Source organism: Nothobranchius furzeri, chromosome 6, assembly GCF_043380555.1.
Source record: "Nothobranchius furzeri strain GRZ-AD chromosome 6, NfurGRZ-RIMD1, whole genome shotgun sequence".
In the NCBI taxonomy this organism is placed as follows: domain Eukaryota; kingdom Metazoa; phylum Chordata; class Actinopteri; order Cyprinodontiformes; family Nothobranchiidae; genus Nothobranchius; species Nothobranchius furzeri.
This window is the reverse complement of record NC_091746.1, coordinates 24,881,816-24,909,596: the sequence shown is the minus strand read 5'-3', so window position 1 is coordinate 24,909,596 and position 27,781 is coordinate 24,881,816. Positions and strand designations below refer to the sequence as shown.

General features: G+C 43.0%; 2 protein-coding genes and 1 long non-coding RNA gene across 4 annotated transcripts; 2 read left to right on the top strand and 1 right to left on the bottom strand.

The window, feature by feature from the left end:
- Positions 1–884: 884 nt before the first annotated feature.
- Positions 885–12,474, bottom strand: marf1 (meiosis regulator and mRNA stability factor 1). Its single transcript, XM_015970943.3, is given in 27 exon segments — positions 885–1,255; positions 2,019–2,183; positions 2,260–2,355; positions 2,529–2,589; positions 2,670–2,906; positions 2,990–3,229; positions 3,334–3,561; positions 3,697–3,899; positions 4,211–4,344; positions 4,424–4,566; positions 4,644–4,864; positions 4,957–5,135; positions 5,217–5,336; positions 5,421–5,660; positions 5,773–5,853; positions 5,953–6,131; positions 6,223–6,409; positions 6,488–6,646; positions 6,791–6,936; positions 7,946–8,437; positions 10,169–10,341; positions 10,426–10,543; positions 10,699–10,913; positions 11,013–11,175; positions 11,344–12,189; positions 12,275–12,382; positions 12,384–12,474. Coding segments are annotated over 27 exon segments (5,346 nt in total). The 5' UTR covers positions 12,423–12,474; the 3' UTR covers positions 885–1,082.
- A 3,690-nt stretch (positions 12,475–16,164) lies between these two features.
- LOC139070274 (uncharacterized) lies at positions 16,165–27,651 on the top strand. 2 transcript variants are annotated; one of them, XR_011520815.1, is made up of 3 exons: positions 16,165–16,298; positions 27,111–27,182; positions 27,506–27,651. It is a non-coding gene; the product is annotated as an uncharacterized lncRNA (long non-coding RNA). The 2 variants fall into 2 exon arrangements; XR_011520814.1 differs by lacking the exon at positions 16,165–16,298 and adding an exon at positions 26,783–26,912.
- LOC107392859 (involucrin-like) lies at positions 16,293–18,789 on the top strand. Its single transcript, XM_054743469.2, has one exon. It carries the CDS (start codon positions 16,307–16,309, stop codon positions 18,611–18,613), a length of 2,307 nt encoding a protein of 768 aa, XP_054599444.2. The 5' UTR covers positions 16,293–16,306; the 3' UTR covers positions 18,614–18,789.
- Positions 27,652–27,781: the final 130 nt, after the last annotated feature.

The following is a 27,781-nucleotide window of genomic DNA, read 5'->3' as shown; positions in this document are numbered from 1 at the left end:
CCCATCTCGCGCTCCTAAAACTCACATCTGTGCGTTTAAAACCATCAAAACAAACCAGCAGATGCCGCTGTCCTCAAACTCGTCCTCCCATTGCCGATGTCACCGACGCGAGCGGCGAAAGGTTAACTCGACAAACCTTCAGCATCTCCCAGGCAGCTTCCAACTGTGATGCCGGCCTGATCTTAAACGGCGTCGCCGTCGGCTTCGGTCTACTCCTCCGGGTTACACCTTGCATAAACTCCGTTATGCACACCACCCTCCCCCGTGTAAACCACGCAGACGGCTAAAACGAGCTGCTGGCTGAGATCGACTGCTGCTAAACACACGATGCCCTTTTCCTCCTCCAGGGCTTCATTAAAGCCTCCTAAAACAAGTCAGTGCGTTTCCTTAAATCAAGTATGACGATTAAAAAAAAAGAATCCAAGAGTGGTCGTAGTCGGATCCTTAGCTGGTTTTTCATCATTCTGCAAGCTCTTCCACGTGGGACGAGACCCTCTGCATATTCTAGAAGGAACTAAACTCCTACCCTTCCTGACGGGGACGACGCAGGACAAGCTACTTCTTTAAAAATCTGAATTAAACAGGCAGCCGTTTATCAGCTGGATTTCTCTTCATATGTAATTAATCAGCCTGAAAAAGCTCTAATGTTCAAAATTAGGTTTGAAATGAGAGATTCTGTTCTTCAGCACGCGGCATGGAAGTCGTTTAAAGGGTTTCTTATGGTTTACCAACAAAAATCATTTATGTCAGTTTTACAAACTGAAACCTCGATGCAGAGACAACTCGGCTTCATTCGTGACGAGTTCAACATGATGACCATGGCTCCGATTTAAAGATGCACGTTCCTGGAAACCGTGGCATGGGGACAAACAGTCTACAGTAGGTGAAAAGTGAGAAATCAAAGCACTGCAGTAAATCTGCAACAAGTGGATCACAGCGTGGCGAACATCAGGACATTTGAACCTAGAAGAGCATGACGAGCTCGTGAGGGGAAAACGAAAACCCCTCTGAGAAGCCGTTTCCACGCAGACTAGTAGTTCAACTCTGGTTTCAGAGTTACTGTGCTTGTGTGTGGGATGGGATCAGAGGCCTACTGTGAAGGAGAAGTTAGCAGCTAGCTTGATTCTGCTGCGACTATCTCTCCTGCCAGGACTGCTCAGGGACAAGGAGTTCCTCAAGTCAGGGGGAGGCGTGGCCCCGGGGTGCTCAGGTGGATCAGAGGGGTCGTCTGCAGCTGCCTCTTCAGATTCACACTCTAAACACACACACACACACACACTTGTGAATTTTTAGAATATTCTCTAGATTCCAGCGACAGCAAAAACAGGTGAAACTGTAAAACTGAGAATATGCTGCAAAAATTCATGTATTTCAGTAATTAGACTGAGAGACAATTTAAAGCAAGGGTGAGGAGTCCTGGTCCTCAAGGGCCACCATCCTGCATGTTTTAGTGGTTTCCCTGCATTAACTCTCCTGATTTTAATCAGCAGGTGTTAACAGGTGATTTAGCTGCTGAATCAGGAATGTTGGAGCAGGGAATCCACTAAAACATGCAGGATACCAGCCCTCGAGGACCAGAATTAAAGGCTCAGGGACCCTTTGCAGGTGTTTTGGATCCATCAGTGTGATGCTCCGACTCTACAATATGCAACCTTTTAATATTCTAACAGATTTTGAATTTGGGGTTTTCATAAAGCTTCATTAAAATTGAATGCTTGGTTGTCACCATCAAATACGAAGCCAAATAATAAATTTACTTTAATTCTTTTGAATAATAATCATCGTCTGGGGCCAAACGGACCCAGAGGATGATCAGACGGTTAAAATCGTATCGGGAAAGGGATTCCCAGACCTGCAGTCAAGCGAGAACCTGAGAACCTTCACTGATGCTTCGAGATCATTTGGAGACTTTCGTGTCGACGCTACTCGCAGAGAGAAATCAGCCAAAGCGTGCTTTTTTCGTGTAAAAAGGCAACAAACGGACTAACTTGGTGTTAAACCTGCAACGTTAAACTGACCCGTCAGCAGTTGAGTTTTCTCAAAGTTGATCAGGTCCACCTGCTGGGGACCGATGGGGTCAGGGTGGAGCTGAGGCGACGGCAGGCAGGATGGTACGGGACCGCACAGCAGATCCAGCGGTGACGTCAGACACAGCAGCTCGGACTCTGCAGCTGCATCAACACCTGGAAATTCAAACGCTGTTAGGCTGGTGTACCCACCACGAACTCGTTCACGGGACATTTCTGCGGGTGTAATCACCGGGGCTGGCGGCTGCAGATGTTGCACTGCTAACAGGACTGTCTCTTGGACTCTCCCCTGGCTGGGGGCTGCTGGGGACTGAAGAACTCGTCTTTGCTGAAACAGACAAGTCAGACGACTAAATAAGTAATACACATTCAAAAATACCAACCTGTGACAACGCTATCGCTACAGTTACTTTCCAGATGTATCCAAATGACAAGGCGGCGTCACTAGGAACATCAGGATCTGAACCATTTCAGTGCTGCAACAAGGAAATGTGCGCTTACCTTTCATATCGTTCTTTAAAACGATAATTCTCTTGTGACCGTGCCCTTTGATCCAGACCACCTGATCAAAAACAATAAATAATGGTAGTTTCATCCAGAGAAGCCTGACTGGTTGAGGAATGGTCAGTGGGACCCTCCCACCTGTGGAATAGCGCCGAGCAGCTCATCAGCGCTGAAGTATCCGTAGGAGCGTGGCTCAAGGCTGCAGCCCGTAAACTTGTTATAAGCCCCCTGGAACTCCGTCAGGAAGATCTGGTTGTAGTGGTAGGTGTGGAGCAGCGCACGGACGTTACGAGCAAACTGGTAAAGCCTCGCCAGTCTCACCCATTCATCCTCCGGACCACTGGCATCACCGTCACCGCTTCCCTCTTGGTATAACTGACCACAAAGACGAAGCGTAACAGCTTTAAACTCCAGAAATGTAAAAATCTGCCTTCGATTAGAGAAAAGCTTGTTCTTACCTCCACGAGATACGGGAGACTCTTGAGCAGCTCGCTCAGAGAGAGGAACCCGTACTCACACGGGTTCAGCTGCGTACCGTGAACGCTCAGGTAAAGGCGGCTCAGCTCCTCCACCTTCATCCCTCTGGTCACCTGACCGTCATCCTGGGACATGAGCAGAGCTAAAAGCTGAGAGGTCAGCAGCCGCAGAGACTTCCTGTTGATCAGCTGCACTTCTCGGCCCTCGGAGCCGTCCACCACCTTCACCAAAACAAAAAAAGATGTTTGTAGGGTGAAAAGTAAATGATACTTTTTAGGAACCCTCGACTCTGAGGGCGATGTCGAACTAACTCCTCCTTTTCTACCTTGACAACATGGCAAAGTTTGGCCAGCAGAGCAGGCAGGGAGGTGGCATCATAGTCCTGAAGGCGGAGGCCGTAACCAAAGGTCTTGCTGTACTCCGTGAGCAGCTGGCTGACGGGGAGGCTGAAGTGGTTCTGAGTCCGCAGCAGCTTCACCAGCTGGGCCGCCAGAGCCTTGATGCGCTCCACCTCTGTCAGAATCAGCACTTTGTCCTCGCTGCACTCCAGCACCTGAAGGAGACGACGAGAGCTCGTAAACTGGACTGAATCCACTCAGGCCAGGGGAAAGAAGAGGGAGGCAGGAATCCGACACTAATGATCATGTTTCACACGCCAGCGGGAGCAGAATAATCCGTCTGCATTCACCGTCACGATGTCGGGGATGGCCTCGAACAGCTCCAGCAGCTTGGTGAACCCGTAGTAGCTGAGCTTGCACTGGCGACCCAAGTGGTGATGGTAGGTGGGAATGAACTTGCTGAACGACATCCGGAAGCGAGGCTGGTGGCGGAGGAGGTCCACCACCTCCTTCCCAAACTGCTTGGTTCGCTCCATTTCCTCAACAGTACGATCTACAAAACACAAAATCATTCAATAACTGCCTGAGATGATTTCAGCTGAAGAATTGAAACTCCCAACATTTGACCCCGTGTCGGCATCGGGGATGCACGAAAACACCGATAGCGCCGTCTTTGCGTTACGATACCGAGTCGATATTTAAAAGCGGACTTCTTATCGAGAACCTACATCCAAATGTTTACCGCTTTCCTTTCGTGTGATGTCATTCAAACTCTGGCTGCTAGGCGGCAGCAACCTTTACCCTGCCCCACATACACTACAGAAAAAACGACCTCCGTTTACAACAACCTAAACCAGCACCGACCCCTTTTAGGAACGGAAATGACCGCGTCGGTTTCCTGCTGAGCGATGGTGATGGTGGTGTCGGGGATCTCCGTCAGCAGGTCCATCAAATCACAGACGCCGTAATCCGTTACCCTCCAGTCTCTGGAGAAGCACCTAGACCAGAACACAGAACGTTTGGGTTTACTCCACCACCTAACGACACCATTGTTCAGGTTTAAACCCACTCACTGACCAATGGTACGCCTGCGTGAAGTCTTTAATTGCAACTTGTTTGCTGGCTTGAAACTTGAGCAGCTTAAGCAGATCCTGGGTGAAGCGTTTCACTTGGGCTCGATGGGTGAGGGTCAGCAGACGTTTCGTACCCATACCCAGTATCTGTTGGTAAAGAACACACCGCACACATTAGGTGCACCGCTAGACGCTGGTTTTACGGGTGAACCTTGCTGCGTTACCTGCAGAACATGCGGGACCGCCTCCAGAAGCTCCAGCAGCTTGGAGAAGCCGTAGTCCGACACACGGCACTGCTTAGCAAAGTGATGATGGTACGAAGGTATAAACTTGCTGATTGGCATGACGCACGACGGCTGATTCTTCAGCAGGTCGATTATTTCTCTGCTGAACTGGATGAGCTGCGGATTGCCCACCGGACTCCTGCAGCGTTGAATCCACGACTCTGAAAACAAAAAAAAAAACACCCGAAACCAATAAACCACGAAAAATAAATTCCCTTCACGTCACAATCCTGGTGTTGGCGAACGTTCCTACCGGAGTTCTGTGCAGGTGGCTTGTTGTGGGTCCACTTGATAACTTTGAACCCGTTCTGGGCTGTTACCAAGGTGACGCTGGGAACACAGGTGATCAAGTGCTCCAGAGGAACACCGCCCTCTAGTGTCTCACTGCCAAACTGCAGAGGGCTGAACTTTTCGGCGTAGCAGTCTACAAAACTACGTTTAAAATAAAGAGCAGCATGCATTCGCTTTATCGTGTGTGCAAGTATACCGGCTGATTAAGGAGTTGACCGTTACCTGAGAAGTGGCAGCGTGCCCCCGTGAGACTCCAGCAGGCTGTGGACAGCTGAGGCCAAACTGCTCAGTGATGTCACAACAAACGGGACTTTATAGGAGTCGGGGTCGAAGTCAGCTTCGCTGTAAACAAGTTAAATAAATCTCCAAAATCAAGGAGAAAATAGGAGCGAGTCTGCAGGAAGTCAGCTAAGCGAGCACCTATACCTGAAGTCCTGGTGTGCATAATGTTGTCTGCAGACGGGCTCGTGATACTCGAGCTCCTCGAACACAACGGGACTCCCGCTAGCTGAGGAGGACCCTTCTTGGGACTGAGAGGATCCAAGAGGGCTCTGGCGAATTTGGCTGTTGGGGAGAAGGCACACAAGCCTGGAGCCGCCCTGCTCCCGCACGGAGAGCACATCTGGTAGTCTGTACAGATCCCCGATCGCTAGTTTACGGGAGTATCTGGATGAAGGGAGGGGCGCAGAAAAGCTCATTGTTATGAATTTTCATTCAAATCCTAAAATGCAAAAACTAAAAATATGGGAAGCGAAGTTATTTCGCGACCGGCACTGACTTCTTCTCGTAGATCTCGGCGAGTTTGAACAGAGGGAGGCAGCTGGCAGGGGCATCTTGAAGAATGCAGATCATCTCTGAGCTGCAGAATCACGAAGTGAAATTTAATCCAACAATTCCTGCAGAGTTTCAAGACATCCAACAGTCGAACTTTCCACCTAACGTGATGCATCAACGGCACCTGAGTGTGGTGAGGGGTTTGCTGCTGCCACCGGTGACCAGAGACACCTGGATGCGTTTGCCTCCGATCTTATAGCGGTGCAGACCGCTGACGGCGCCGATGGCCTGCTGTAGCAACGACATCTGAACGGTGGCTTTCAGCTGGTAGTCCGTGTGGGGGCTCAACTCAACGGCTTTCACCTAAAGTCAGACCATTCGGAGAGCCGTAGGAAACGTGCTGCGACAATCACGAATAACGTTTATGCTCATCAGAGACCACAGGAAGGGTTACCTGTCCGTATCGACAGAAGGTGTCGTGCAACGTTTGCTGCAGCTCTTTACGAGACATTCTGTAGTCCAGGTTGGCCACCTGGACCTCTGCACCTTCTGAGAAGGGATCAGGGGGACCTTCGGGACGAGAGCTACGAGGGGTAGCAAGCAGAGGAGAGGAGCGGCTGGAGAGACAGGGGGATCCACTCCTACATGTGGGAGGAAGAAAAGAGGTTGGAACAACCGGCCTTTAGTCTGATCGCTGAGAGATGCCAGGCCATTCGTACCTGGATGACCAGGACCCCGGAGACACGACGAGAGGACTGAAGCTCCGGTGCAGGTTCAGCTTGCTGAAGGCGGAGGGCGTGCTAATCTGGAACTCCCCTGAGTTTCTCTCTCTTTGGTCTACGGGAGACTCGGTCACACTCCGGGAGACGGAGCCCTCTCTGACACAAAAGGGAGGGGTTTTGACAAGAGCAGCCATGTTTTTAAAACAAGAGTCAAAAAGTACACGTGTACTCCAACCACAGCAGTGCGAGTTAAAGCACTTCATATTTAATCAGTTAAAACTTCATTTCTGGCGTCTCTACCTCCTCCTGAGCACGGATTCTCTTCTAAAGCCAGGCGGCTGCTCCAGGGCTGCTTTCTCATCATTTTTGCGAGGTGACGTGGAAGAATCTCCTTTGTCCAGAGGATGCAGACCCATCCTGGATTTACCTTCCATGTTAACCAGCTCCTTAAAAAAACAGCAAGGTGGGTGAGGCAGTACTCCCGGAACAAGTTCGTGTTGGAAAACTGAGGGGTGAACGAGTGGTTAGTAGGTTTGGTCAGGGAATTAAAAATGAACTGGACAAAAAGAGACAAATTAGTAGTAAAACTAAGGATGAACAAAATAATCCTTATTTTACAATTATGCAAATTTAAATTCACCTATTAGTGAGCTAAATAAAACATCTTTAGTTTATAGTGTTCAGAAGCTCATCCCTAGTTTCACCATTAACGGATCTGTTTTCTCCCGTTTCAACAACCACTTTATTTGATCATAATTAAAGAGCAAGTCACCCCCTACCAGAGCATTACTCCACTCCCACTTCCTGTTTGAAAAACGCAACAAATGCTGTTGCCTAGCAGACCAAGAGGGCGGAGCCGCTAACAAATACACACACAGGCTCACAACGACATTGTGACATCATATGGTACCAGCTAACGTTCTAGGGTACCTCTTAGCCAATAATGATGGCAGATTTAAATTCAAATGCAGTGCAGAGTTTTTACCTGACAACGGCACTTTAGGCAGAAAATAAAAATTTTAACCAAGATGCACTAAAGTGCAAAACTATTGACTACACCTGTCTGCAGCACGATTAGACACACATTTATGTAGTTTATCAGGAAAAACAGGTTGATTTGGGGGTGACTTGCTCTTTAAGCAGGAAGAGACGAGCCGGCAGGGTTTGTTGCGAAGAGCTCAGAGCCAAATTCCTACAGAATGACTGGACAAGCTCATCCAACACAACACATAAATGATCAAATCTGCACGACGACAGGAGGGATGCACATGCAGGGAAATGAGCGTCAGCAGCTAACAGCACATGCTACATCCAAGCAGAAGATGAATGAAGGCAAACATGCAGTTAGTTAAAGCAGTAATCAGGACACCGGGGGGGGGGGGGGGGGGGGCAGCCCAAACAAGAGCAGAGGGCAGAGGAGGACGACGGGAAGCAGGCATGGATAAGTCTGCTGACCTGATGGGATTTGACTGAAGCACCACCAGGCGGTCCACTGGACCCCCTTCTAGGGCTGTAGGCCCTCTCAGGCGCTCGCCTCGGCCTCCTTGGTGATCTGGGCTTCTCCAGAGGTAGGAAAGAAAACGTGGATATGGATGAAGGAAGAGGAGGAGGGGCAAAAATCGTATCCTGGGTTTGAAAGATGGGGGGCCGAGGCAAGAGAGGAGGTTGAGACTGGAGCTCAGCCTCAGGACCGGCTTCATCTCTGGGCCTCGGGTGGAAAGAGAGGCTGATTCGGTGGCCAAAGACATCCTCGTTTTCCATTCGCTTGCGGGCCCGTGCAGCCGCCTCGGCGCTGCCAAACCGGAGGACCGCCGTTCCCTGGGACATGCCAAGGACCTTGCCGCCACAGTTGTCTGACAGGCGGCGGAGCCTGAGCTTCACGGCATTCCTCAGACTCTTGTCACAGATGATGGGAAGGTTGTGCACATAGAGGAGGTTGAAACTGGGCTGAAGGAGGGGAGGAAGAGATTTGTGCCCGTCTGCTTTGTGTAATTACATTTTTATTTCTACACAGCGCTGACAGGAAGTTTCCAGAACAACCAGTTCTTCAGACCCATCTAAACAACACGCTGAACATATTTTATCAACATTCAAACGCAAAGGAGTTAAATCTCAGCTAAACGAGACGTTTCTGTACTTCTGGTCTCTGATTTCGTTGAAACAATATTGAAGACATCTTCCTGGGTAATCCTCCCATTTCTGATGACATGCAACACTCAGGAAACAGAAGTCAGACTAACCAGGACAGAACGAAAGGATGAAGGAATGAATAAAGGAAAACTAACAGTTGGTGTTGATAAGAAAACACACGAGCAGCTACCAGAGTCCTGGTGAAACAGCTGAGCGGCTTTAACATTACTGTAGAATCGTGTGTTGATGGGAAAAGGAGGTTAAATTACCTCAAGCATCACATGAACAACCTGGAAGGGCTTAAAAAGCATCAGTAATAAAAATACACCCGTCTCTGTTTGAGGAGTCCAAACTGAAATGGTCTTTGTAACCGTGGAGTCACTACTTACCTTAGATAACAGATTTAGACTTAGGGTTGTCACGGTGTGAAAATGTAACCTCACGGTTATTGTGACCAAAATATCACGGTTTTCGGTATTATCGCAGTATTTTTTTTAAACGTGTTACATTTTCAGACAGCAACATAAACCCTGTATATCAGGAAAATATTGTCCTCAGTTTGTGTCTAAATTTGGCCTAAAATGTGTTAATTTGTAATGATGTTGTTTATTTGTTTACATTTTTCCCCTTTAGTCTTTAAAATACCAATATTTGCCCATAACTTCTTATTTTCTTCTGTTTGATGTCATCATTTTAAAAATATTAGATCAGATGATACTCAGTACTCAAGTAGCCTTCTAATCAGATACTTTTTTACCCTTACTTGAGTAATAAACCCTATATCAGGAAAATATTGTCCTCGGTTTGTGTCCTTCCAGTGAGCTTTGCAGATGTGGGAAAATGTCATAAATTCATAATTATTCTCGGAGAGAGACCAACTCTTATCTGCCCCTGGGAGCCCCGTAATGCATAGCGTCATTTCAACATGGGGGTGTCCGCGACACGGTTTATATGCAGGTAGCGGCGCTGCGGCTGCTTTATATAGCGACTCGTTGCATTCTCCCTCAACCCAAATCCTCGGATCACGCATTTTAGCTAAAACGCTAACGTTAGCTTGCCTTGCGTTGACTGTAGAGTTGTGGGTGATGGTCACGCAGATGTGTCATGAGATTTGAAGCGTTGCTGCCTTTCACAGACACTTTTTCTGCACGTGCTGCAAACAGGATAGCCGTCTTCTATCAGCTGTCCCTCGGCATTCTTCAGATATCCAAAAGATGCCCGTACTTCCCACTCTGTCTTCTTTGAGGGATAATAAATGTTCTGAGCGCTGCCGTCTCCTCCTTTGGCCATTATTTCAGCTTTAGCTTCAAGAAAGTTTTGGTTGTAAACAACAAAGTGCGCATGTGCCGCCGGCAACTTCAGCAGATGATACGGTGGCTGGTAAGGGTCACCGCGCCTACACCGCAGCCACGGTAATCCACCGAGATAATAGAATTTTTAAAAAACAAGACGGTTATTATTATTGTCAACTTTTTTACCGGGGTTTACTGCTACACCAGTTACCGTGACAACCCTACTACACCTAAACGTAGCATCTGAACGGCCTACCTGTGCTTTGACGAGAACACGCTGTGGCAGATCTGCCGTGATCTCCTGGAAGGCCACATGGCGGTGGGCGTGCTGCAGCAACGCTGACGACGCGTGGTTTCCGTGAACCAGAACTATTTGGAAGCCGTGGCGATGGCGCAGATCACTCAACTCGCTGGCAAAATTCACATCCGCTGTTGGGGAGAAGTAATTCAGCTCAGTCAGAGCAGGTCTGCAGCATTGTGCCTTCAGTTTGTTGTACTCGACTGAAAACTCACAGGACACCAGAACGACGGTAGCGGGAGCCGCGTGGGTCTCAGCGAAGCGCCTCAGGCTCTGACGAAGCTTGTCGTCCGCGGCGTTCTTGGCTGTGGCGTTAATGTGTGCAACTGTAACCTGACAAAAAAAGGCAAACGAACATTTTGTTTTGGAACAACCAGTTCGATCGTGTACTGAAAAAAACAGCACAAGTAAACAAAATCTGCATAAAAAAAAACACTTCAGCAGTTTATAAAAGAGGGAAAAGTTTCCAACTCAGTTTTCGCCGATACCTGACAGTTGTTGAGCTCTTGGATGACCACTCTGCTCTCCTTACTGATATCGCAAACACAAATAAATTCTGCCTCTCGGTGTCCCTGAAAGAACCGGCTGCGGATACGTTGGACAACAGCTTCAGCGGAGCGTCCGCTCGGAACGCTGCAGTTCTCAATGTCCCAAAAGACGCCCACTGGAGGGATGTTCTCGGGAACGCCGTTTTCTGGAGAACCTTACAAAACAGAATCAAAGCGGTTCCATCAGGCTTCGGCTTTTCGACAGTAAGCCACAAAACAAAGCAGAGATGAAAGCTGTATTAAAGTCCACTAACCATACTTCTGGGTGGTCTTTCCGAAGGTGGTGGACGGCTTGAGCACCATGGCATCAGAGGACGTCCCACAGCCATTACAGATGGGGACAGGGACAGAAGCGGCGTGAGGAGCAGGAACTTTGGGCCACGCCTTCTCAGACTCTGAGGTCGGACTGATCTTGGGCTGAAAAGAGTAAGAAACATTTATAAGTGAACCATAAACTGGCAAAATTCCTGTTTAAAGAAAAATTATTGTTTATTCTTTTCATGCGACAAGCACAAAATCCCATCAAGGCATGCAAATACAGCATAAATAAATACTTAAATAGAAATAAAGTGAACCTGAACCAACCTGTAAAAAGCACTCCTGGCAGCAGAAGTGCGCCCCATTCCCACAAACCGTGCGCTCTACATTTAGGTGCAAAGAGTTAGAGCAGAAGTGTGCTGAGGTGGTGGAAGTAGTGATGGTTGTGGTAGACGGGTGATCAAGTATGGCTCTGTGGGATGCTCTGGCGGATGAGTTCACACCACAAGGGTTACAGCCAGAAGGGGCCAGGCAAGACCCCCGCAAGGAAGCAAGAGAGGAAGTGGAAGAAGCCAGGGGTGCAGAAGATGGAAATGCGCTAGACTGAGTGCATGAAAAAGGTACAGCTGAGTAGTTGTGAGGCCCTGAGCAGCAGGGGAAGTAAGGGTGCAACGACAGAGGCTGAGAGGTAGCCACAGAACAGGGCAGCTGAGATTTAAAGCCCAACCTCAGGAAGGAATCAGACATTTCAGGTTTCCCTCCACAACTCTGCTTATACTGATGAACTGATGAGGCTACAGAGCAGGTCACAAGTCTGCTACTATTGCTGCTACTAATGGGTGCTCCACAAGAGCTGGGAGACAAATGATGCACACCAGTACCAGCAATGCTGCTGCAGTCGCCACCAACTTTTCTACCCAACGAGCCATCTGAGGTGCAACAGTCACAGTGAGTGCAAATGCTTACTTTGGGGCTAGCCCCTTCTTGATATTTGGGCTGTTGTTGGTGGGAGTCATGTACAAGCGGAGGAGGAGGCGGCAGCAAGCAGGGGGGAGGAAAAGAGAGGGGTGCAAAAGATAAGGACTTGGGTAACTGGGAGGGGGGCGTGTGGTGTGGAGGGGGAGGGACATCCTTCAACTCCAACACAGGGTTTTTGTTCTCCATGGGACTGTTCTGAAATCAGGTCAAAAAGGACACTAACTATCTGGCTCATGAAATCATCAGTTCCACAGATCTGAGAGTAAAGACGGGTACCAACGTCGTTATTGGTCTGAAGAGTTGTTCCGTTTGAGGAAAAGCAGTCTTTGAGTTTCCATAGCAGCTTGGAGGTTTTTGGGGGGGCTGAATGAGCCATGGGCCGGCTTACAGCTGCACATGGATCCCGTCTTTCCCAGTCCGTCCATCATACCAACACCAGGGACCTCTCCTCATTCTCCCATCACGCTGCTCTCTCGTGGTTCCTGTTCAGAGTAAATGAAAGAGAATCCTTAGATCACATGACACACACCGGAGGATTACGGCTCAGGTGACGCATTCACGTTCCGGGGTGAAAGGACTTCTGCGATAAACAACCTCAAATCAAAAGGCATGAGCTCAGTTCCTCTAAGGAAGTAGTCGCTAGTTAGCTACAAGCTAGCTACCGTTTGGTCATTCGAGTTGGCGCAAAGATTTAAGATGTTATTTAAGTTAGTTAGCCAAATTATTTACCCAACAGACGCAAACTAAGACAAAGAACTTCTCTTCGTGTAGCTAATTATCGTTTTAAAAAACAAACAGAGCCGCGCTCATGATCTTCCGTTTACGGCGTAAATAAGCACTAGTTTGTGGTTACGAGCAAAACTTTACAGCTGGCGATGATTTGATTTCTACCTGTGAAGTTTCGCCTCTCACATCCTCTTCCTAGAACCGTTTCCCTCTATCAGGCTCCCTGGAAACGCGCACCTATTTGTAACCGACTGCTGCCAGAAAGCAGGACCAAGTGTCGAAAATGCTGTTGTTTTGTTGTAGTTTTGCGACATGTTACGTTACAAATGACGACAATGTTTTAGTTGCATATTTTAATACGTATGTGTTTGTTATTTTAGTATTTAGTCCTTTAATTTAAGTTTCTTGTTCGACAAGATTTGATTCAATCTTTGTTTTCTTCTTTTCTGGTTAGCTTTTTGTGCCCCACCCCCATTTAATTTTAATTCGTTCATTTTATTTTGTATTGTTTGAACTTCTAGCGAATGTCTTGCGGGGAAATTCCATTTATTCCCATTTTAGTTGTGATTTTTTACACAATAAATTATAAAATGTGGAGAAAATACATATTTGTTGTAAAGCAGAGCTAAGAAAATGTCAAAAGAGTCAAACAGGACATCTGTTTATCACGATTATCGGGAATTTAAATAAAAAAACTGCGAAATTGAATAAAAGTTACTCGTTAAGGATAACATAAATACATTTTTATTACATATTTAAATCAGGCAATTAAAATCAAGTTCATGCTAAGTGGTGATATATATATATATATATATATATATATATATATATATATATATATATATATATATATATATATATATATATAAAAGGCGATCTGAAATAGGCTGATCCATGTCCAGTACAATTGCTAAGTGGTGAGGTTTGTTTTCAGCAGAAACTTGATTAGGTGTACAAATATTTTTTAAGTTAGGCATTAAGAAGAGTTTGAAGAGCAACAACAGGAAAGGGCTGCTTAGATTATTCACAAATTATTTCTGAAAAGTTCGAGAATAATGTTGCTCAAAGGATGATTGGACAGGATTTGGGTTTATTTATTCTCTGCTTTTCCTCTCTGCAAATTTTAACTTGTTTTTAGAACTCTCAGCTTGGGAAAATAAGTATAAACTTATTTTAATCATTTTTATACGTTTGATCTGAAACAGGGTCTATGGTAGTGAATCAGATCAGAACCAGAACATTACAGCTGGTACAGCGGCAACACCCTTATGTGAAACGCAGGTGTTTGGAGGAGGCGTCAAGGATGACTCCACTGAGGGAACAGAGCGTGCTGAAGATAGGTGAAACAAGCAAAAACCATGAAGCAAACACACAAATACCTACAGTTGAATGAACAGAGTGTGGCAGCCAGGGCACTGGGAGACTCATTCACACCCAGCTTACAGGGTGCAGGAGGTGTGAAAAGAGCTATTGAAAGAAATCACTGTATTTGTGAAAATTCCAATAAAAGAGATCAAATCTTGTGAAATGTGATCAAAACTGCTGTGTCTCATTGATCTACCTTAGTAAAACCACTGAGAAAGGGTTTTGAGTATTAAAATAAATTAACCTAGGAGCTATTAGAAGAAATCACTGAATTTTTGATAAAAAAATCCTAATAAAAAAGATCAGATCTTGAAAACTGTGGAAACAAGCTGCTGTGTCTTATTGGTCTGGCTAAGTAACACCATTGAGAAATGGTATTATGTATTCAGACTGATTTACCTAGGAGCTATTGAAAAAAATATTGTCATTTTGGTTAAAAATTAGAATAAAACAGATCAGATTGTGTGAAATGTGTTAAAACTGCTGTGTCTTGTAAATGTAGTTGAGCAACACAACTCAGAAGTAATTTTAAGTCATTTAGGCAATTATTCTGGAAGCTTTTGTTTTTTTGTACTCCTTTACAAAGGACTACAAATTTGTTGATAGTCCTTAAAGAGCTAGTAACGTCTAAATGAACTTTTTTTTTGCTGATGAACTGTATAAATGAGTGTCTAATAGTGTTTTAAATGTGTGTATTCACTATTTTAGCATTTGGTGTATTTTCTTTAAAAATTAAAAATTCTGCCTAAATACCACAGTATTGTGCCACCTTCAGCTTAAAACATAGAATTTGAGTCATTTTGAATAAATTTTAGCCAATGGCTAAAGAGTAAGATACTACATAAACCAGTAGGATACTACGTAGCGAGCCACCGTTCCCGTTGGCGAGTCCTCGAAACTCAGCTAACCGCCGCCGGAGCGCACGGCATGAAGACTTTTCGCTAACCGGGGGAACCGGGTTTGTCGAATATCCAACGTCCAACTTCAAGCTAACTTTACCGCAGTCCAGCTGAGATGTAATCCTACCCAAAGAAGTTTCAGGTCTTCATCTGATTCCTAGACCACCTGGTGATGCAGAGGAGACACTGAGTGACATCTTACATAGAAACACTACTTGATATATATGTTGTGTGTGTGTCTGCTCTGTCTTCTCGATCCCCATTGAGTTATGGTGGATGGCTGCTTATACTGAGCCAGGATCATCTGGAGGTTGGAGGGAGTTTTCCTCTCCACTGTCGTTAAATGCTTGCTTAGTATGAGGATTGCTGTAAAGTTGCTTGATGCAACCTGCTGGGTTCCTTTTATAGGAAACTTTTTTCTGATTGGCTTAATGAACTGACCTGTATTGGAGTATTTATTATGTGAAGTGCCTTGAGACGACTCTGGTCGTGATTAGGCACAATAGAAACAAACTTGAATTGAATTGAAACAATTTTGTCTGTGTTAAAAAGTCTCTTATATACAAATAAATAAATAAACACAATATAAACATACTGGACCGGATACATGACAGGATACCACAGAACAGCGCTACGCCCTCTGCTGTCCTGGCACGGAATTGCTTTGCAACACTCCCCAGGAGACGGAGAAGTCTGAAAATGTCTCCGTCCGTGCGTGCGTGTCTCTCCCTGTTGGAGCTGACGAGGAAAGTATAAATCCAGCTTAAGAGTTTACACGTTTCCATGGCAACGGCATTAGTGTTTTACCACTTTTCAAACCAAAGTGTCTCCTTTGGACGTTATTGTTTCATGTTCGGTTCAAACAGGAGAAGCTTTGAGACTTCAGGACATTATTTCATTATTTGTAAGGAGAAAAGTTGTGTTGCTGCTTGAGAAATCCTTCATTCATGCGTTACAAAACTACTGTTGTGTGTTCCGGTGTTCACTAAATCACACGAAATGTTGTTAACGAGCAAATCATGCGCACAAAAAATATAATAAACACATACATAAAATCCAAAAGTAGGTTAGACACGTGAATAGTGATCCCACGTGATCTAGTTTCAATTGTGCACCCCTCCCCCCCCCCCTCCCCCCAATGACAACGGCACTACCACTACCCACGCAAGGCACGCAGACGCTGCAGGACGTATATCCTTTGATCGTGCCCTTAGATGACATCACACCTTAGAACTCATTCGACTAGGTGACACGTCATACAGTAGCTTGCACAGCATACCTCTCTGAAGTCCGGATTTACCACAAACTTTACAGGTAGGATCATGTCTGTACTTACAGAGAAAATACTCTCCGATTTTGTGGATTCTTCTCAAAAGAAGGATTTTTATGAGAACCGTGGGAAAAATACCACGGAGCTAAATTCATGTGCTGATTTAAAACTCAATGCAGCTGGTAAATATTCAAACAGCAGCCTGCAAACTAAGACAGCGAACCATTTTCACAGTTTAGAGGACTCTTCACAAGTGGATAAACAAGAATCAGCCAGTGGAAAAAATGAAACTCAGATTTCTGATTTAAAACCCAACGGGGCTTTTTGTGTGGATGAACTTGTAGGAGTTGACAGCAGTCTGCAGACTGTGCGTCCAGAAAACTCTACAGAACAAGATTGCTGTGGCATCGGAGACAAAGAGCAAACGCCACATGCTGATTTAAGTCCCAGTGCAGCTATTAGATATCTAAATGAAATGTATAGCTGGGCTGACAGCAGTCAGCCGACAGCAGAAACTTTCCACAGTTTAGAGGACTCTTCTCAAGAGGATGAAGAGTCAGTCAGTGGAACAAACGAAAATCCAGTTTCTGCTTTTAAACCCAACGTGATCTTTAAATGTGACGATGAAATTGGAAAGACTGAAGGCAATCTGCAGACTTTAAGTCCAGAAGATTTGTCAGAACAGAATGACTATTATGGTACCAGTGAAACAAACGCCTCCAAGCCAAAGCCAACAGCTGATTTAAACCTTAATGCAGTGATTAATTATTTAAATGGAGTTTATAGCATGTGTAATAGCATTCAGCAGCCAAATAAAAAAGAAAGCCAGGAAGAAAGATTAGCTAAACACGTAAAACTCCTGGAAGAAGAAATTCTCAAACTCCGAGATCGTTGTAACACACAACAGAAACAGATCCAAGATCATAAGGATGAAAAGCAAAAGATTAAGAGAGAGAAATTATCATTAGAAAAGCAGAAACGCCAACTTGAAACAGCAAAGTGGAAGGTTGAACAGGAGCGGCGACAAGTGCAGAAAGAGAAAGAAACGTTGTGTAATGAAAAAAATACACTTGAGGACATCAAGCTACAGCTGAGAGAAGAGACTGAACTACTGGAAGAAGGGAAAAGATTATTTAAAATTAAAACTAAAGAGTTTGAAAAGAGAAAAGCAGATGAAACGTTACACGTAGCTTTGGCACGTCTGAGGGAAATGAAATACCAGTCTGGCACCACGAAATATCTGGGAAAACTTAAAATACAGTCAGAGACCATGGATCGTCTGGACGAACATATGGACTTTTCTGAAGATTTGAAACAAACATTAGAGAGAAAGCAAAGCCAATCTGAAGGAGCAGAAGACTCAGACAAATTTAAACATCCAGATAAACTAGATGAACCGTTCAAAGACACTAAACTACAACTGGATGAGCTGAAACCTGACCCAGATGTAAAAACACATCTGGATGATCAGAATTCGCACTCAAGCGTGATGAAACGTCTAGATGAACATATGAACTTTTTCCAGGATCTTCAGCTACAGTTAGATAAAAAGCAAAGGCAGTCTGAGGAAATAAACGACTCAGACACATTTAAACATCCAGATGAACTAGAAGAACTGTTCGAAGACGTTAAACTACAACTGGATCAGCTGAAACCTGACTCAGATGTAAAAACACATCTGGATGAACAGAACGTGTACTCGAGCGAGGTGAGACGTCTAAATGAACATATGGACTTTTTTGAAGAACTTAAACAAACATTGGAGAGAAAACAAAAACAGTCTGAGACCACAAAACATCTGGACGAACCTCAAACACGGTCTGAGACCTCTAGACATCTGGACGAACATTTTTTTGAGGATCACAAACAAAAACTAGAAAATAAACGAGAGCAGTCTGAGGAAATAAAAGACTCCGACAAATTTAAACTCCTGGATGATTGGTTGGAAGAAATGGAACATCTGGATGATCAGAAACCAGACTCAAACATAGCAACACATCTGGATGATCAGAACGTGTATTCAAGCGTGATGAAACGTCTAGATGAACATATGGACTTTTTCCAGGATCTTCAGCTACAGTTAGATAAAAAGCAAAGCCAGTCTGAGGAAATAAACGACTCAGACACATTTAAACATCCAGATGAACTAGATGAAGTAGTTGAAGACGTTAAAGTACAACTGGATGAGCTGAAACCTGACTCAGATGTAAAAACACATCTGGATGATCAGAACGTGTACTCAAGCGTGATGAAACGTCTAGATGAACACATGGAATTTTTCCAGGATCTTCAGCTACAGTTAGATAAAGAGAAAAACAGTCGGAGGCAGCAAGAGACTCAGACAAATTCAAACATGTGAGTTAACAGAAACGGTCTGAGATAGTGAAACTTTAATATAATAAAGGGTTGGAAGAAATATTACAGCATCTGGAGGAAAAACACGTAGTCAAGTGTAATGAAACATCTAGATTAGCTTAGATTCCCTAAAGCTGCTCCCTTTAGACCTACAGATGAAAAGGCTCTACAAAAATGAGTGAGTGTATTATTTACTCATTATCTGTTATATTTATTGATATGAGGAGCAGTTAGTAGCAAGCTCCCCTCTCAGCAACACTTAGTTTGAATTCAGCATCAGTCTTTTTGCGTGGAGTTAGCATGTTCTTCCCACGTATTTTGGGGTTTTCTCCGGGTGCTCCGGTTTCCCCCAACAGGCCAAAAAATGTAGGTTAGTTATGTTTAGATTCATTAGAGACTTAGATTAATTGTTCCTAGGTGAGAGTGAGTGTGTAACTGATTGTTTCCGTGCGTCCCTGTGATGGACCAAAGACCTGTCCAGGGCGTCCCCCACATCTCACTGTGGGACTCCTGTAGCTAGGCACCAGCTCTCTGAGACCTTACAGGGAAATTAATGAGTTTAGAGAATAAATGAATGAAAGAAAAAAAACTCTCAGATCTTTATGAGATTTATTTGACTACCTCCAGGAGCTCTGCATTGCTCCAGATTACCTGAGAGGCTGCTGAAGCTATAACCCAAACCCAGATAAACAGAAAAGAAGGGATTTCCTGCACCTGGGTCCTACAACAACTTCAGTTTTAGGACGATGGACATTACGTAGGAAAAAATCCTATCACATTTTTTTACAAAGATTAAATCTTTTTGAAAAGCCTACAGGGCATGGCCCAAAGACCAAACACCAGCTACCAACCTGGGCTAATGCTACTTGATAAAGCTAAAGCATTTAAGCATTCTTTTTTTTTTTTAAAGAACTTTTATTGAACCTTTGTAAAACGAACAAAAACGACTACATTTCAAAAATTGTTAGCAGAATGACATTACAGAGTAGCTCCAAAGTTCGTGTTCATCTCAACTTGCATTTTGTAGATACAATTCAACTTGGTATAGTAAGAAGACAATAAACAAAAACAACAACAAAAAAACAAAAACAAAAATAGAACATGAAAGGATACAAATAAGACAGCATGAAAAAGAAAATTATGTGTATATAAATAAAGTTTTACAAGGGGGAAGTTAAAGAGCAAACAAGGTCTATTGTGTATATCATCCAAAAAGCAGTTAGAGATTAGTGTTCATAATGAAATCATAAAGCTTTATAGCATTGGGGGTGGACATTTTACCTAAGGATCTCAATAGCAGTTTAATTTCATTTTTGAGATTATTCCACGTAGGTGGATTTTTGAGATATCGGCATTTGTGTATGAAAAATTTTGTTAAGATTATGAGATTATTAATTAGAAATTCATTATTTTTATCTTTTAGTATAATGCCAAATAAGATATCTTCAATTGTGAAATTGTTTATATAAATTTGATTGGAGTTCAGCCAATCGTGGAGTGATTTCCACATCATTAAAATTTGATCACATTCATAGAAAAGATGTTTAGTCGATTCATCGTTTTGTTTGCATAAGTAACATTTTTCCACATTGAATTTAAATCTAGTTTGTATAAAATGGTTAGATGGGTAAATATCATTCAAGGTTTTAAAATGGACTTCTTTATACTTTGGGGGTAAAGAAACTTTAATTTCTTCTTTTGAAAAGTTTTGTAGTAATGAGAATCAGAGTATTGGGTTTGGATAAAAGGTTTTGTTTAATTTGTTTCTCAGGAAAATATTATTACATTTTTTATTGAAAATTTCTATCCCATCAACTGCTAATATTTTGAGTCTAGGGTTAAATATATAACCGATAGAAGCTTTAACTAGATGAACCAGAGCACTTGGGATATTTTTAATCACCTTATTATATTCATTTTCAGAAATGTCAACATCATATAAAACTAGCTAATGAAATTCCAAGTTGTGAGGGTGATCCTCTGGACTTCATCAAAGGTTAATTCCCTATTATGTCAACATTTAGACCCTTTGATCGGCAGGAAGTAGGTGATATCATTGACCAACTAAAAACATCTGCAGCTGGGCTCGATAACATATCAGTATTACTTATTAAGCAGGTGAAACAGTTTATTTTAGAACCACTCTTTTATCTCTTTTCTTTGTCTCTTCAAACAGGTTTTGTACCAGAGGAACTAAAATTTGCAAAAGTTGTCCCCGTGTTTAAAGCAGGAGATCCTTCCAATTTTTCTAACTATAGACCCATTTCTATTTTGTCATGTTTTTCAAAAATTCTGGAAAAAATAGTTTTTAATAAAATAATTCTTCATTTAGATAGAAATGCAGTTATTAATGATTACCAATATGGCTTTCGTAAAAATCACTCCACCTGTATGGCTTTACTCAACCTGACCAACAAAATTTAAACTGCCCTGGAAAACAATGAATTCACTTGCAGTGTTTTTTTTTAGACTTTTTCTAAAGCCTTCGACATTGTAAATCATAAAATACTTTTAGCTAAATTGCACAAATATGGTTTTAGACATACTACTCACAAATGGTTAACCAGTTACATTTCTAACAGAACCCAGCTCGTTTCAGCTAAAGGATGTTTTTCCAACAGAGCTAAGCTTGATTGTGGGGCACCACAGGGTTCAATTTTGGGTCCTCTGTTGTTGCTTATTTATATAAATGATATATTTAATGTCTCTGTCACACTATCACCAATTATGTTTGCAGATGACACAACTCTAGTGGTATCACATCCAAATTTTGAAATACTGATTGAGAAGGTCTATTATGGATTAGCTGCCTATAACGCATGGTTCACATTGAATAAATTATCTTTAAATATAATTAAATCTAATTTTATTATATTTAGTGGAAAAAAGCCAAACAATATAGGTATAAATCAAATTAAAATTGACACCACTGAACTACCACAGGCTTCATTTGTAAAATTTTTGGGAGTTACTGTTGATGAAAAATTAAATTGGAAAATGCATGCTGATTATGTTAGTAAAAAAAATCAGTAAATCAATCGGTATAATAAGGACAGTGAGCTCTTTTGTCTCTACAAAATGTCTTATAATATTGAATTATAGTCTAGTGCAGTGGTTCTCAATCCTGGTCCTGGAGGGCTGGTATCTAGCATGTTTTAGTTGTCTCTGCAACACTTGATGCAACAGCTCATCAAGCTTTGTCTGTTAATTGCCTGGTGATTGAAATCAGGTGTGTTGAAACAGGATTAAAACTAAAACATGCTGGACCGGCCCTCCAGATTGAGAAACACTGTTCTAGAGTATCCTCATCTTGCGTACTGTAACATGATCTGGGGTAGCACACTCCCTACTACTCTTACAGTTTTTTCGATTGCTAAAAGGCGTTTTTCAAAACTGTACGTTTCTTTCAAAACTGCACACACAAAACCCCAAACATAACACCCAAATTCCTAAACCGTGGCTTCCCTTTGCAACAAAACCCTGCCACCACATATCGTAACATGTTCCCAAAATGGAACACGTGTTTTCATTTGGTAAACACAGCCACATTTTCACATGACCCACACATACCATTCATTGCTTAAACACAAGTAGCCTTTGGGTGAACACTATAAAGCATGGAAAGAACACTGAAGAGCAAAACTGAAAACACAATTGTCGAAAGGGAACACAATGAATTATACACTGAATGTGTGACAGTGCCCACTTTTCTCTGAGACAAACATTAGACATCACAGGCGATGTCCTCCTGGTCCAAACAGCTCTGGAAGTACTGCCTCGAGTGCCTCATGAAGCCCTGACAGGCCTCAAAGGCCACATCTCTACAAGCCTCCTCCATGGCTTGAAGAAGTGGGACCTGGCTCTGTGGATTCCTTTCGTACACCTTCCACCTCCAGGCTGAGAAAAACTCCTCAGTGGGATTGAGGAAGGGGGAATAAGGTGGAAGGTATAAAATGGAAAACCGTGGGTGGTCCTGAAACCACTCATACACCTGGGTAGCCTTGTGGAAACTTAATTTTATGCTGCAGTCCCTGATTGCAAACTGCTCGCCAGACCCGAAAGTTTAGAGATTTGAATATTTGTGTGTTGTTGATTGAAGCTTTGAGAATTTATGTGAGAAGTGTGTGTAAACCTGAAAATTGTGTGTTGTGTTTTGACAGCAAGGTAATGTGAAATTGACATCAGAGTGTAAAGGCGGAAAATCAGAGTTCTGATATGATAAGGAAATCTTAAGTAGTGATAAACTGAGTCAAGCGATTGGGAACAGAAGTAGAGGTTGTGAAAATTGTGCCTCATTTTTTGCTTTTTGAATTTTAGCAATCGAAAAAAACTAACAGAATTTTACTTCTTCAGAAACGCTTTGTCAGAATAGCAACTAGATCTGAACTACATGCATCTTCTGTTCCTTTGCTTCAGAGGCTAAATATACTGACTATCCATGAATTGAATATCCACCAAATTTGTGTCTTCATTTATAGGATTTTATTGACAAATGGTAAAATATCCAAACAATTCAAAACTTTCATTAGAGCTAATTCACTCATTCATTCACATAATACACGACAGTTGATGTGTCTTCACCCCCCAAAATATCTTTCTTGTTTAGGACAATTTTCCGTACGTTATAGGGGTTCAATTCTGTGGAACTGTTTTTCTCATCTGGCAACCCAGTGTTCTACTGTGGAAGTATTTAAAAAACAGTTAAAAAGCCATCTAATAAAGGGAGAGCATGTTTAGGAACTTTTATTTTTTCTAGTAGTTGTATTCTTTTTTAAGGTATTAAAGGTCTGGTGTTTTTTTTTTCAGTTAAATTTCATGTACTTTCGTTTGCTTGTTTGTGCCTTTATATTTTTGTTATCTTTTAAACAACTTAGTACTTGCAAATTTGATTAGATTATGAACTATAGGTGGACGCTTCATATAAGCCGAATTTGGCTTTTTTACCCCCTCCTGCACTGTATTTTTTAAATATATTTGTTATTCTCATGTTTTTGATGTACCGTAAATAATCTAATACAGGCCCGGGCCTGTATTTGACTCAAGCTCATCAAGCTCCAGGCCTTTATTGGAAGGAGGACCAGAATTAGAGGCAGGCCTCCATTTCTATTTGAGCAAAATGAACTAATGGTTCGCTGGAGTTTTTGACAATTAAAATTGCGCCCATAAATTCAAAGTTAAACACATTTCTTTTAACAATGGTAGTTTCTGCTTCAGCCCTCTCCCCCCTCCCCCTGCGCAGCGGCCGCAAACTCACTGATGCGCCTGCAGCCTCTCGGAGTTCCTGCTGCTCTAAACATTAAAATAATTATTTCATTTTCTGTTCCTCACTTCTGATTACCTTCAGTGGTGTCTGTTTGTTGCAACCACCAGGTACAAAAACTATCTTGTTTTTATTTGACTATTTTTCTGTCCTGCCTGTTTATTATCTTCCTGCATCTCCTCTCAGTCCTAAAGAGAAACTGCTACCTGGGTTCATATATATTCACCTTATGAGTTACCTTTGAACTGCAGTTCTAAAAGATCTACCGACCGCTAAAACAGCGGAGAGCGAGCCGGCCACATCAGTTAGATGCGTCACAGAGGACAAAACAGGTGATGCGCCCCGATCCACAGCAGCGAAAAGCATCAGGCACAAATAAAAGAATAAAAGACAGAAAACATAAAAGGAAATGGGCCAACATGAACGATCGCGTGTTAAATTGGTTTTTGAGGTGGCGACTCCTGATTTGATAATGTTACTGTGGCCGTGCTCAGGACGCAGATGTCTGGAGCGCATCAACAATCATGCCCTTTAGCCAACAAGGCATAAACGGTTGGTGAACGTTGTATAATATCACCACAGCGCCCCCTACATACCTTTAAAACTGTAATAACTTTTACAGACGAGGTCACAACTGCACCAAACTTGCTATATGTCATCACACAAACGCGCCCAACACAATCCTGTGGTCATTGGTTGATATCGCTTTAGCTCCGCCCCCTGACAGGTATTAGGCCCTGAATAACACATGCATGATTCAATTCACATCAAACTACACGCAAATGATTGTTGTGAACCTACAAACTGCTCCATGGGATCTTTTCCTAAATATGAGACAGCGCCCCCTACATACAATCAAACCCTTGTAACTTTTTTTTCTTCCCCCGTGTCCTGTCTGGCTGTGAAGCAAACAGAATTGATGTCTGAATGCTGGTGACAAGCCTTACAGATGTACTCTCAGGAGGAGCATCAAATCGTCTGCTTTTAATGTCACACCTGATATGATATACATACAAATACATTTTTCAATGCACATACATATGTATATTTCTAGATTGTCTGCACTGTGTACTGCTATGTTTGTATACTTTTTATTCAAAATTTTTAGTCTACTGTTTTTTAACTTTTACCTTATTTTTATCTTTTACTGTTCATCTTCGTTTGTTACATTTTTCTTACTTGGCATTAAAATGTGAAGAATAAATATAACTAGAAGTTTATTTGTAGTACTACTGAGAAACCTCAAATGTTACATTCAGTAGTTTTTGTAAATGTTAGGTTAACTGGTAGTAAACTATTCGTATACCTTGAAGATTGCATTTAGTATACATTAAAGTGTACTTTCATAAAACTATAAGTAAACTTAAAGGCCATTGCAAGTAAACTAAAAGGATACCTAAGTTTATTTTCAAGTAAACTAAAAGTTTACTTAAAGTATATTACAAGTGAACAAAAAATTTAGTAAAAGTATATAACAAGTGAACAAAAAGTTTACTCAGAGTACATCACAAGTGAACTACAAGCTTACTTAGTTTATTACAGGTAAACAAAAAGTATACAAAACAGTTTATTGCAAGTAAACAAAGTCTACTTGAAGTTTTTTACAAGTAGACTAAAAGTATAGCTTGAAGTTTACTTTAGTGTTCTTCTAAGTATACTTTTAGGGACTTAAAGTGTTCCAATTTAGTGCGAAGAAGTATACTTGATAGTAAACTGCTGGTGTACTTGTATCCGTGTACTTGGAGAATAAAAGTATACTTGGGGACATATACTTTAGTATACTTTGTAAAATAAACTTGAAGTGTACTACTTTTTGGTAAGGATCATAAACATAATATGTTACAGCCGACAGAAAGGATGTGAGTTGCTTTTTTTAACAGTTCTTCAAACAATTAAATTTTTTACGAACAGGAAACTGGTAGGGTGTTTGACCTCCCAGCTCTTTCAGTCTGTTTTAGGACTAAATTTTCTAAAATCCATAAATGTGGATGTTTTCTTTCTTGCAACCAGAACACGAACCAGCTGCTTTGACATCAACACACTCCCTGCTAACAGAGCTTTAAATCGCTCTGAGCCTATTTTCCTGAATCTTTACCAAACAGGAAAGTGTAAGATTGTTTTTCTCCTGTAAAAGGTAGCTCCTAAGTGCTATAAACCCATGAGACAGGCCATCTGGTCTCGAGCGTTTAGTGCAGGATGAGAACTTGGACAGAACTGCTGCATTAGGCTGTGATGCCCCCCCGTCTAATGCAAGGTCATGCAGTAACAAGACTGCAGGTTAGGGACGAGACAAAATTCAGAGGAGCACGGAAAAGGTAACCAAGATGATTGCAGAGCAGAAAAGCAAAGGCTTTTTACAAGCAATTACCAGCTTAGAGAAGATGCAGCAGCTTTTAACTGCCTCTGTGAGATGGGGGGTACAACTCTGAGTACACCCCCACCCCACCAGGATGTGCTTATTGATGGGGGAGGGGGCACATCACAAAACTACACTTTTCGGAACAACTTCCTACTTTTCTGGACGTCATTCACCTCTCAGGTCACCTTTGGAGCAATTCACCAACTGTTAGCCATAGAGCGACGGTGGCACAGGTGCTCGCCCCGTAATCGGAAGGTTGCAGGTTCGAGCCCCGCTCAGTCTGTCGCTGTTGTTGTGTCCTTGGGCAAGACACTTAACCCCCCTTGCCTGCTGGTGGTGATCGGAGGGACCGGTGGCGCCTGTGCTCGGCAGCCTCGCCTGTCAGTGCGCCCCAGGGCAGCTGTGGCTACATTGTAGCTCACCACCACCAGTGTGTGAATGACTGATTGTGTTGTAAAGTGCTTTGGGGGGTTCTAGGACACTAGAAGGCACTATATCAAATACAGGCCGTTTACATTATGTAGTTATGAACATGAGTAGTTACTTCATATTTTATTTAGACCATGTGATGCTGACTTCTCCAACCTGCTGAAGCATGGTACACACTCAGGATCACCATAGTAACAACGCATCCTCCAGAAGAACCAGAGCTGGATCAGGACGTCTGAACAGAACCTTTAAGAAGTTAGTTCACTTACGTTTTATATTCGCTTTTACTTCGAGGCAGAGCAAGAAATCAAGAATTACTGATAAAATATTTGGTCAAGTTTTATTTCTATTGGCAACCGCTGTTGCTCCAAAGTGCCGCACACAATAAATAACCGTAGAACAGGAAGTTGGTCACGCTGCTGCCTTTGCATTGATGTCCTCCCATGTTTTCAGAGGGACTGATCATGAGTGGTGATGAGCAACGGCCAGGTTGGTGGACGCTGCCGGTCCGGTCAGTAAAAGCTGGTGAGTGGACTGGTGGGGTGATGGGGAGGCCGTCAAAATAAAACTAATTAGTCACCAGGAATTTATCACGTACCAAAGCCAACGCGAGCACTGCAACGTTGAGGGACCTAAAAATCCTCCAAACCATCCAGAACTGAATGATGCTGAAGTGTTGGTGGAGGGTGTGCTCGTTGTTCCTTGGTTTATTCCCAACATGCCCGTCATCAGTCAGCATATACATCTGTTTAGCTGTAATCTCTAATCTCAGCTGGATTAATCTGCTGCTGATTTCATTTTACACGACATCAAGACCGCAGCTTTCTAAAAGACTTGCTTCACTCTAGAACATTCACCTCTGGGAGCTCCATGAAAGAACACCTGGTTCCAGCTGAAGGTGCTTCAGTGGGTTCTGATGTCAGAGAGAGGGATCCTCTTGCCCTGAAGAAGCCCAGGAGGGAAACATGACAAATCAAAGAGACGGATAATCCATGTAGGAAGCGGTCCAAGGTTCCTCAACACTCACGTTTAACCTCCTCGGTTCATAAGCGTTCGGGTTATTGTAGTTGTGGGCATTTTAATGGAATTGCATGTTTAAAACCTTTAAATCACATTAAGATTTT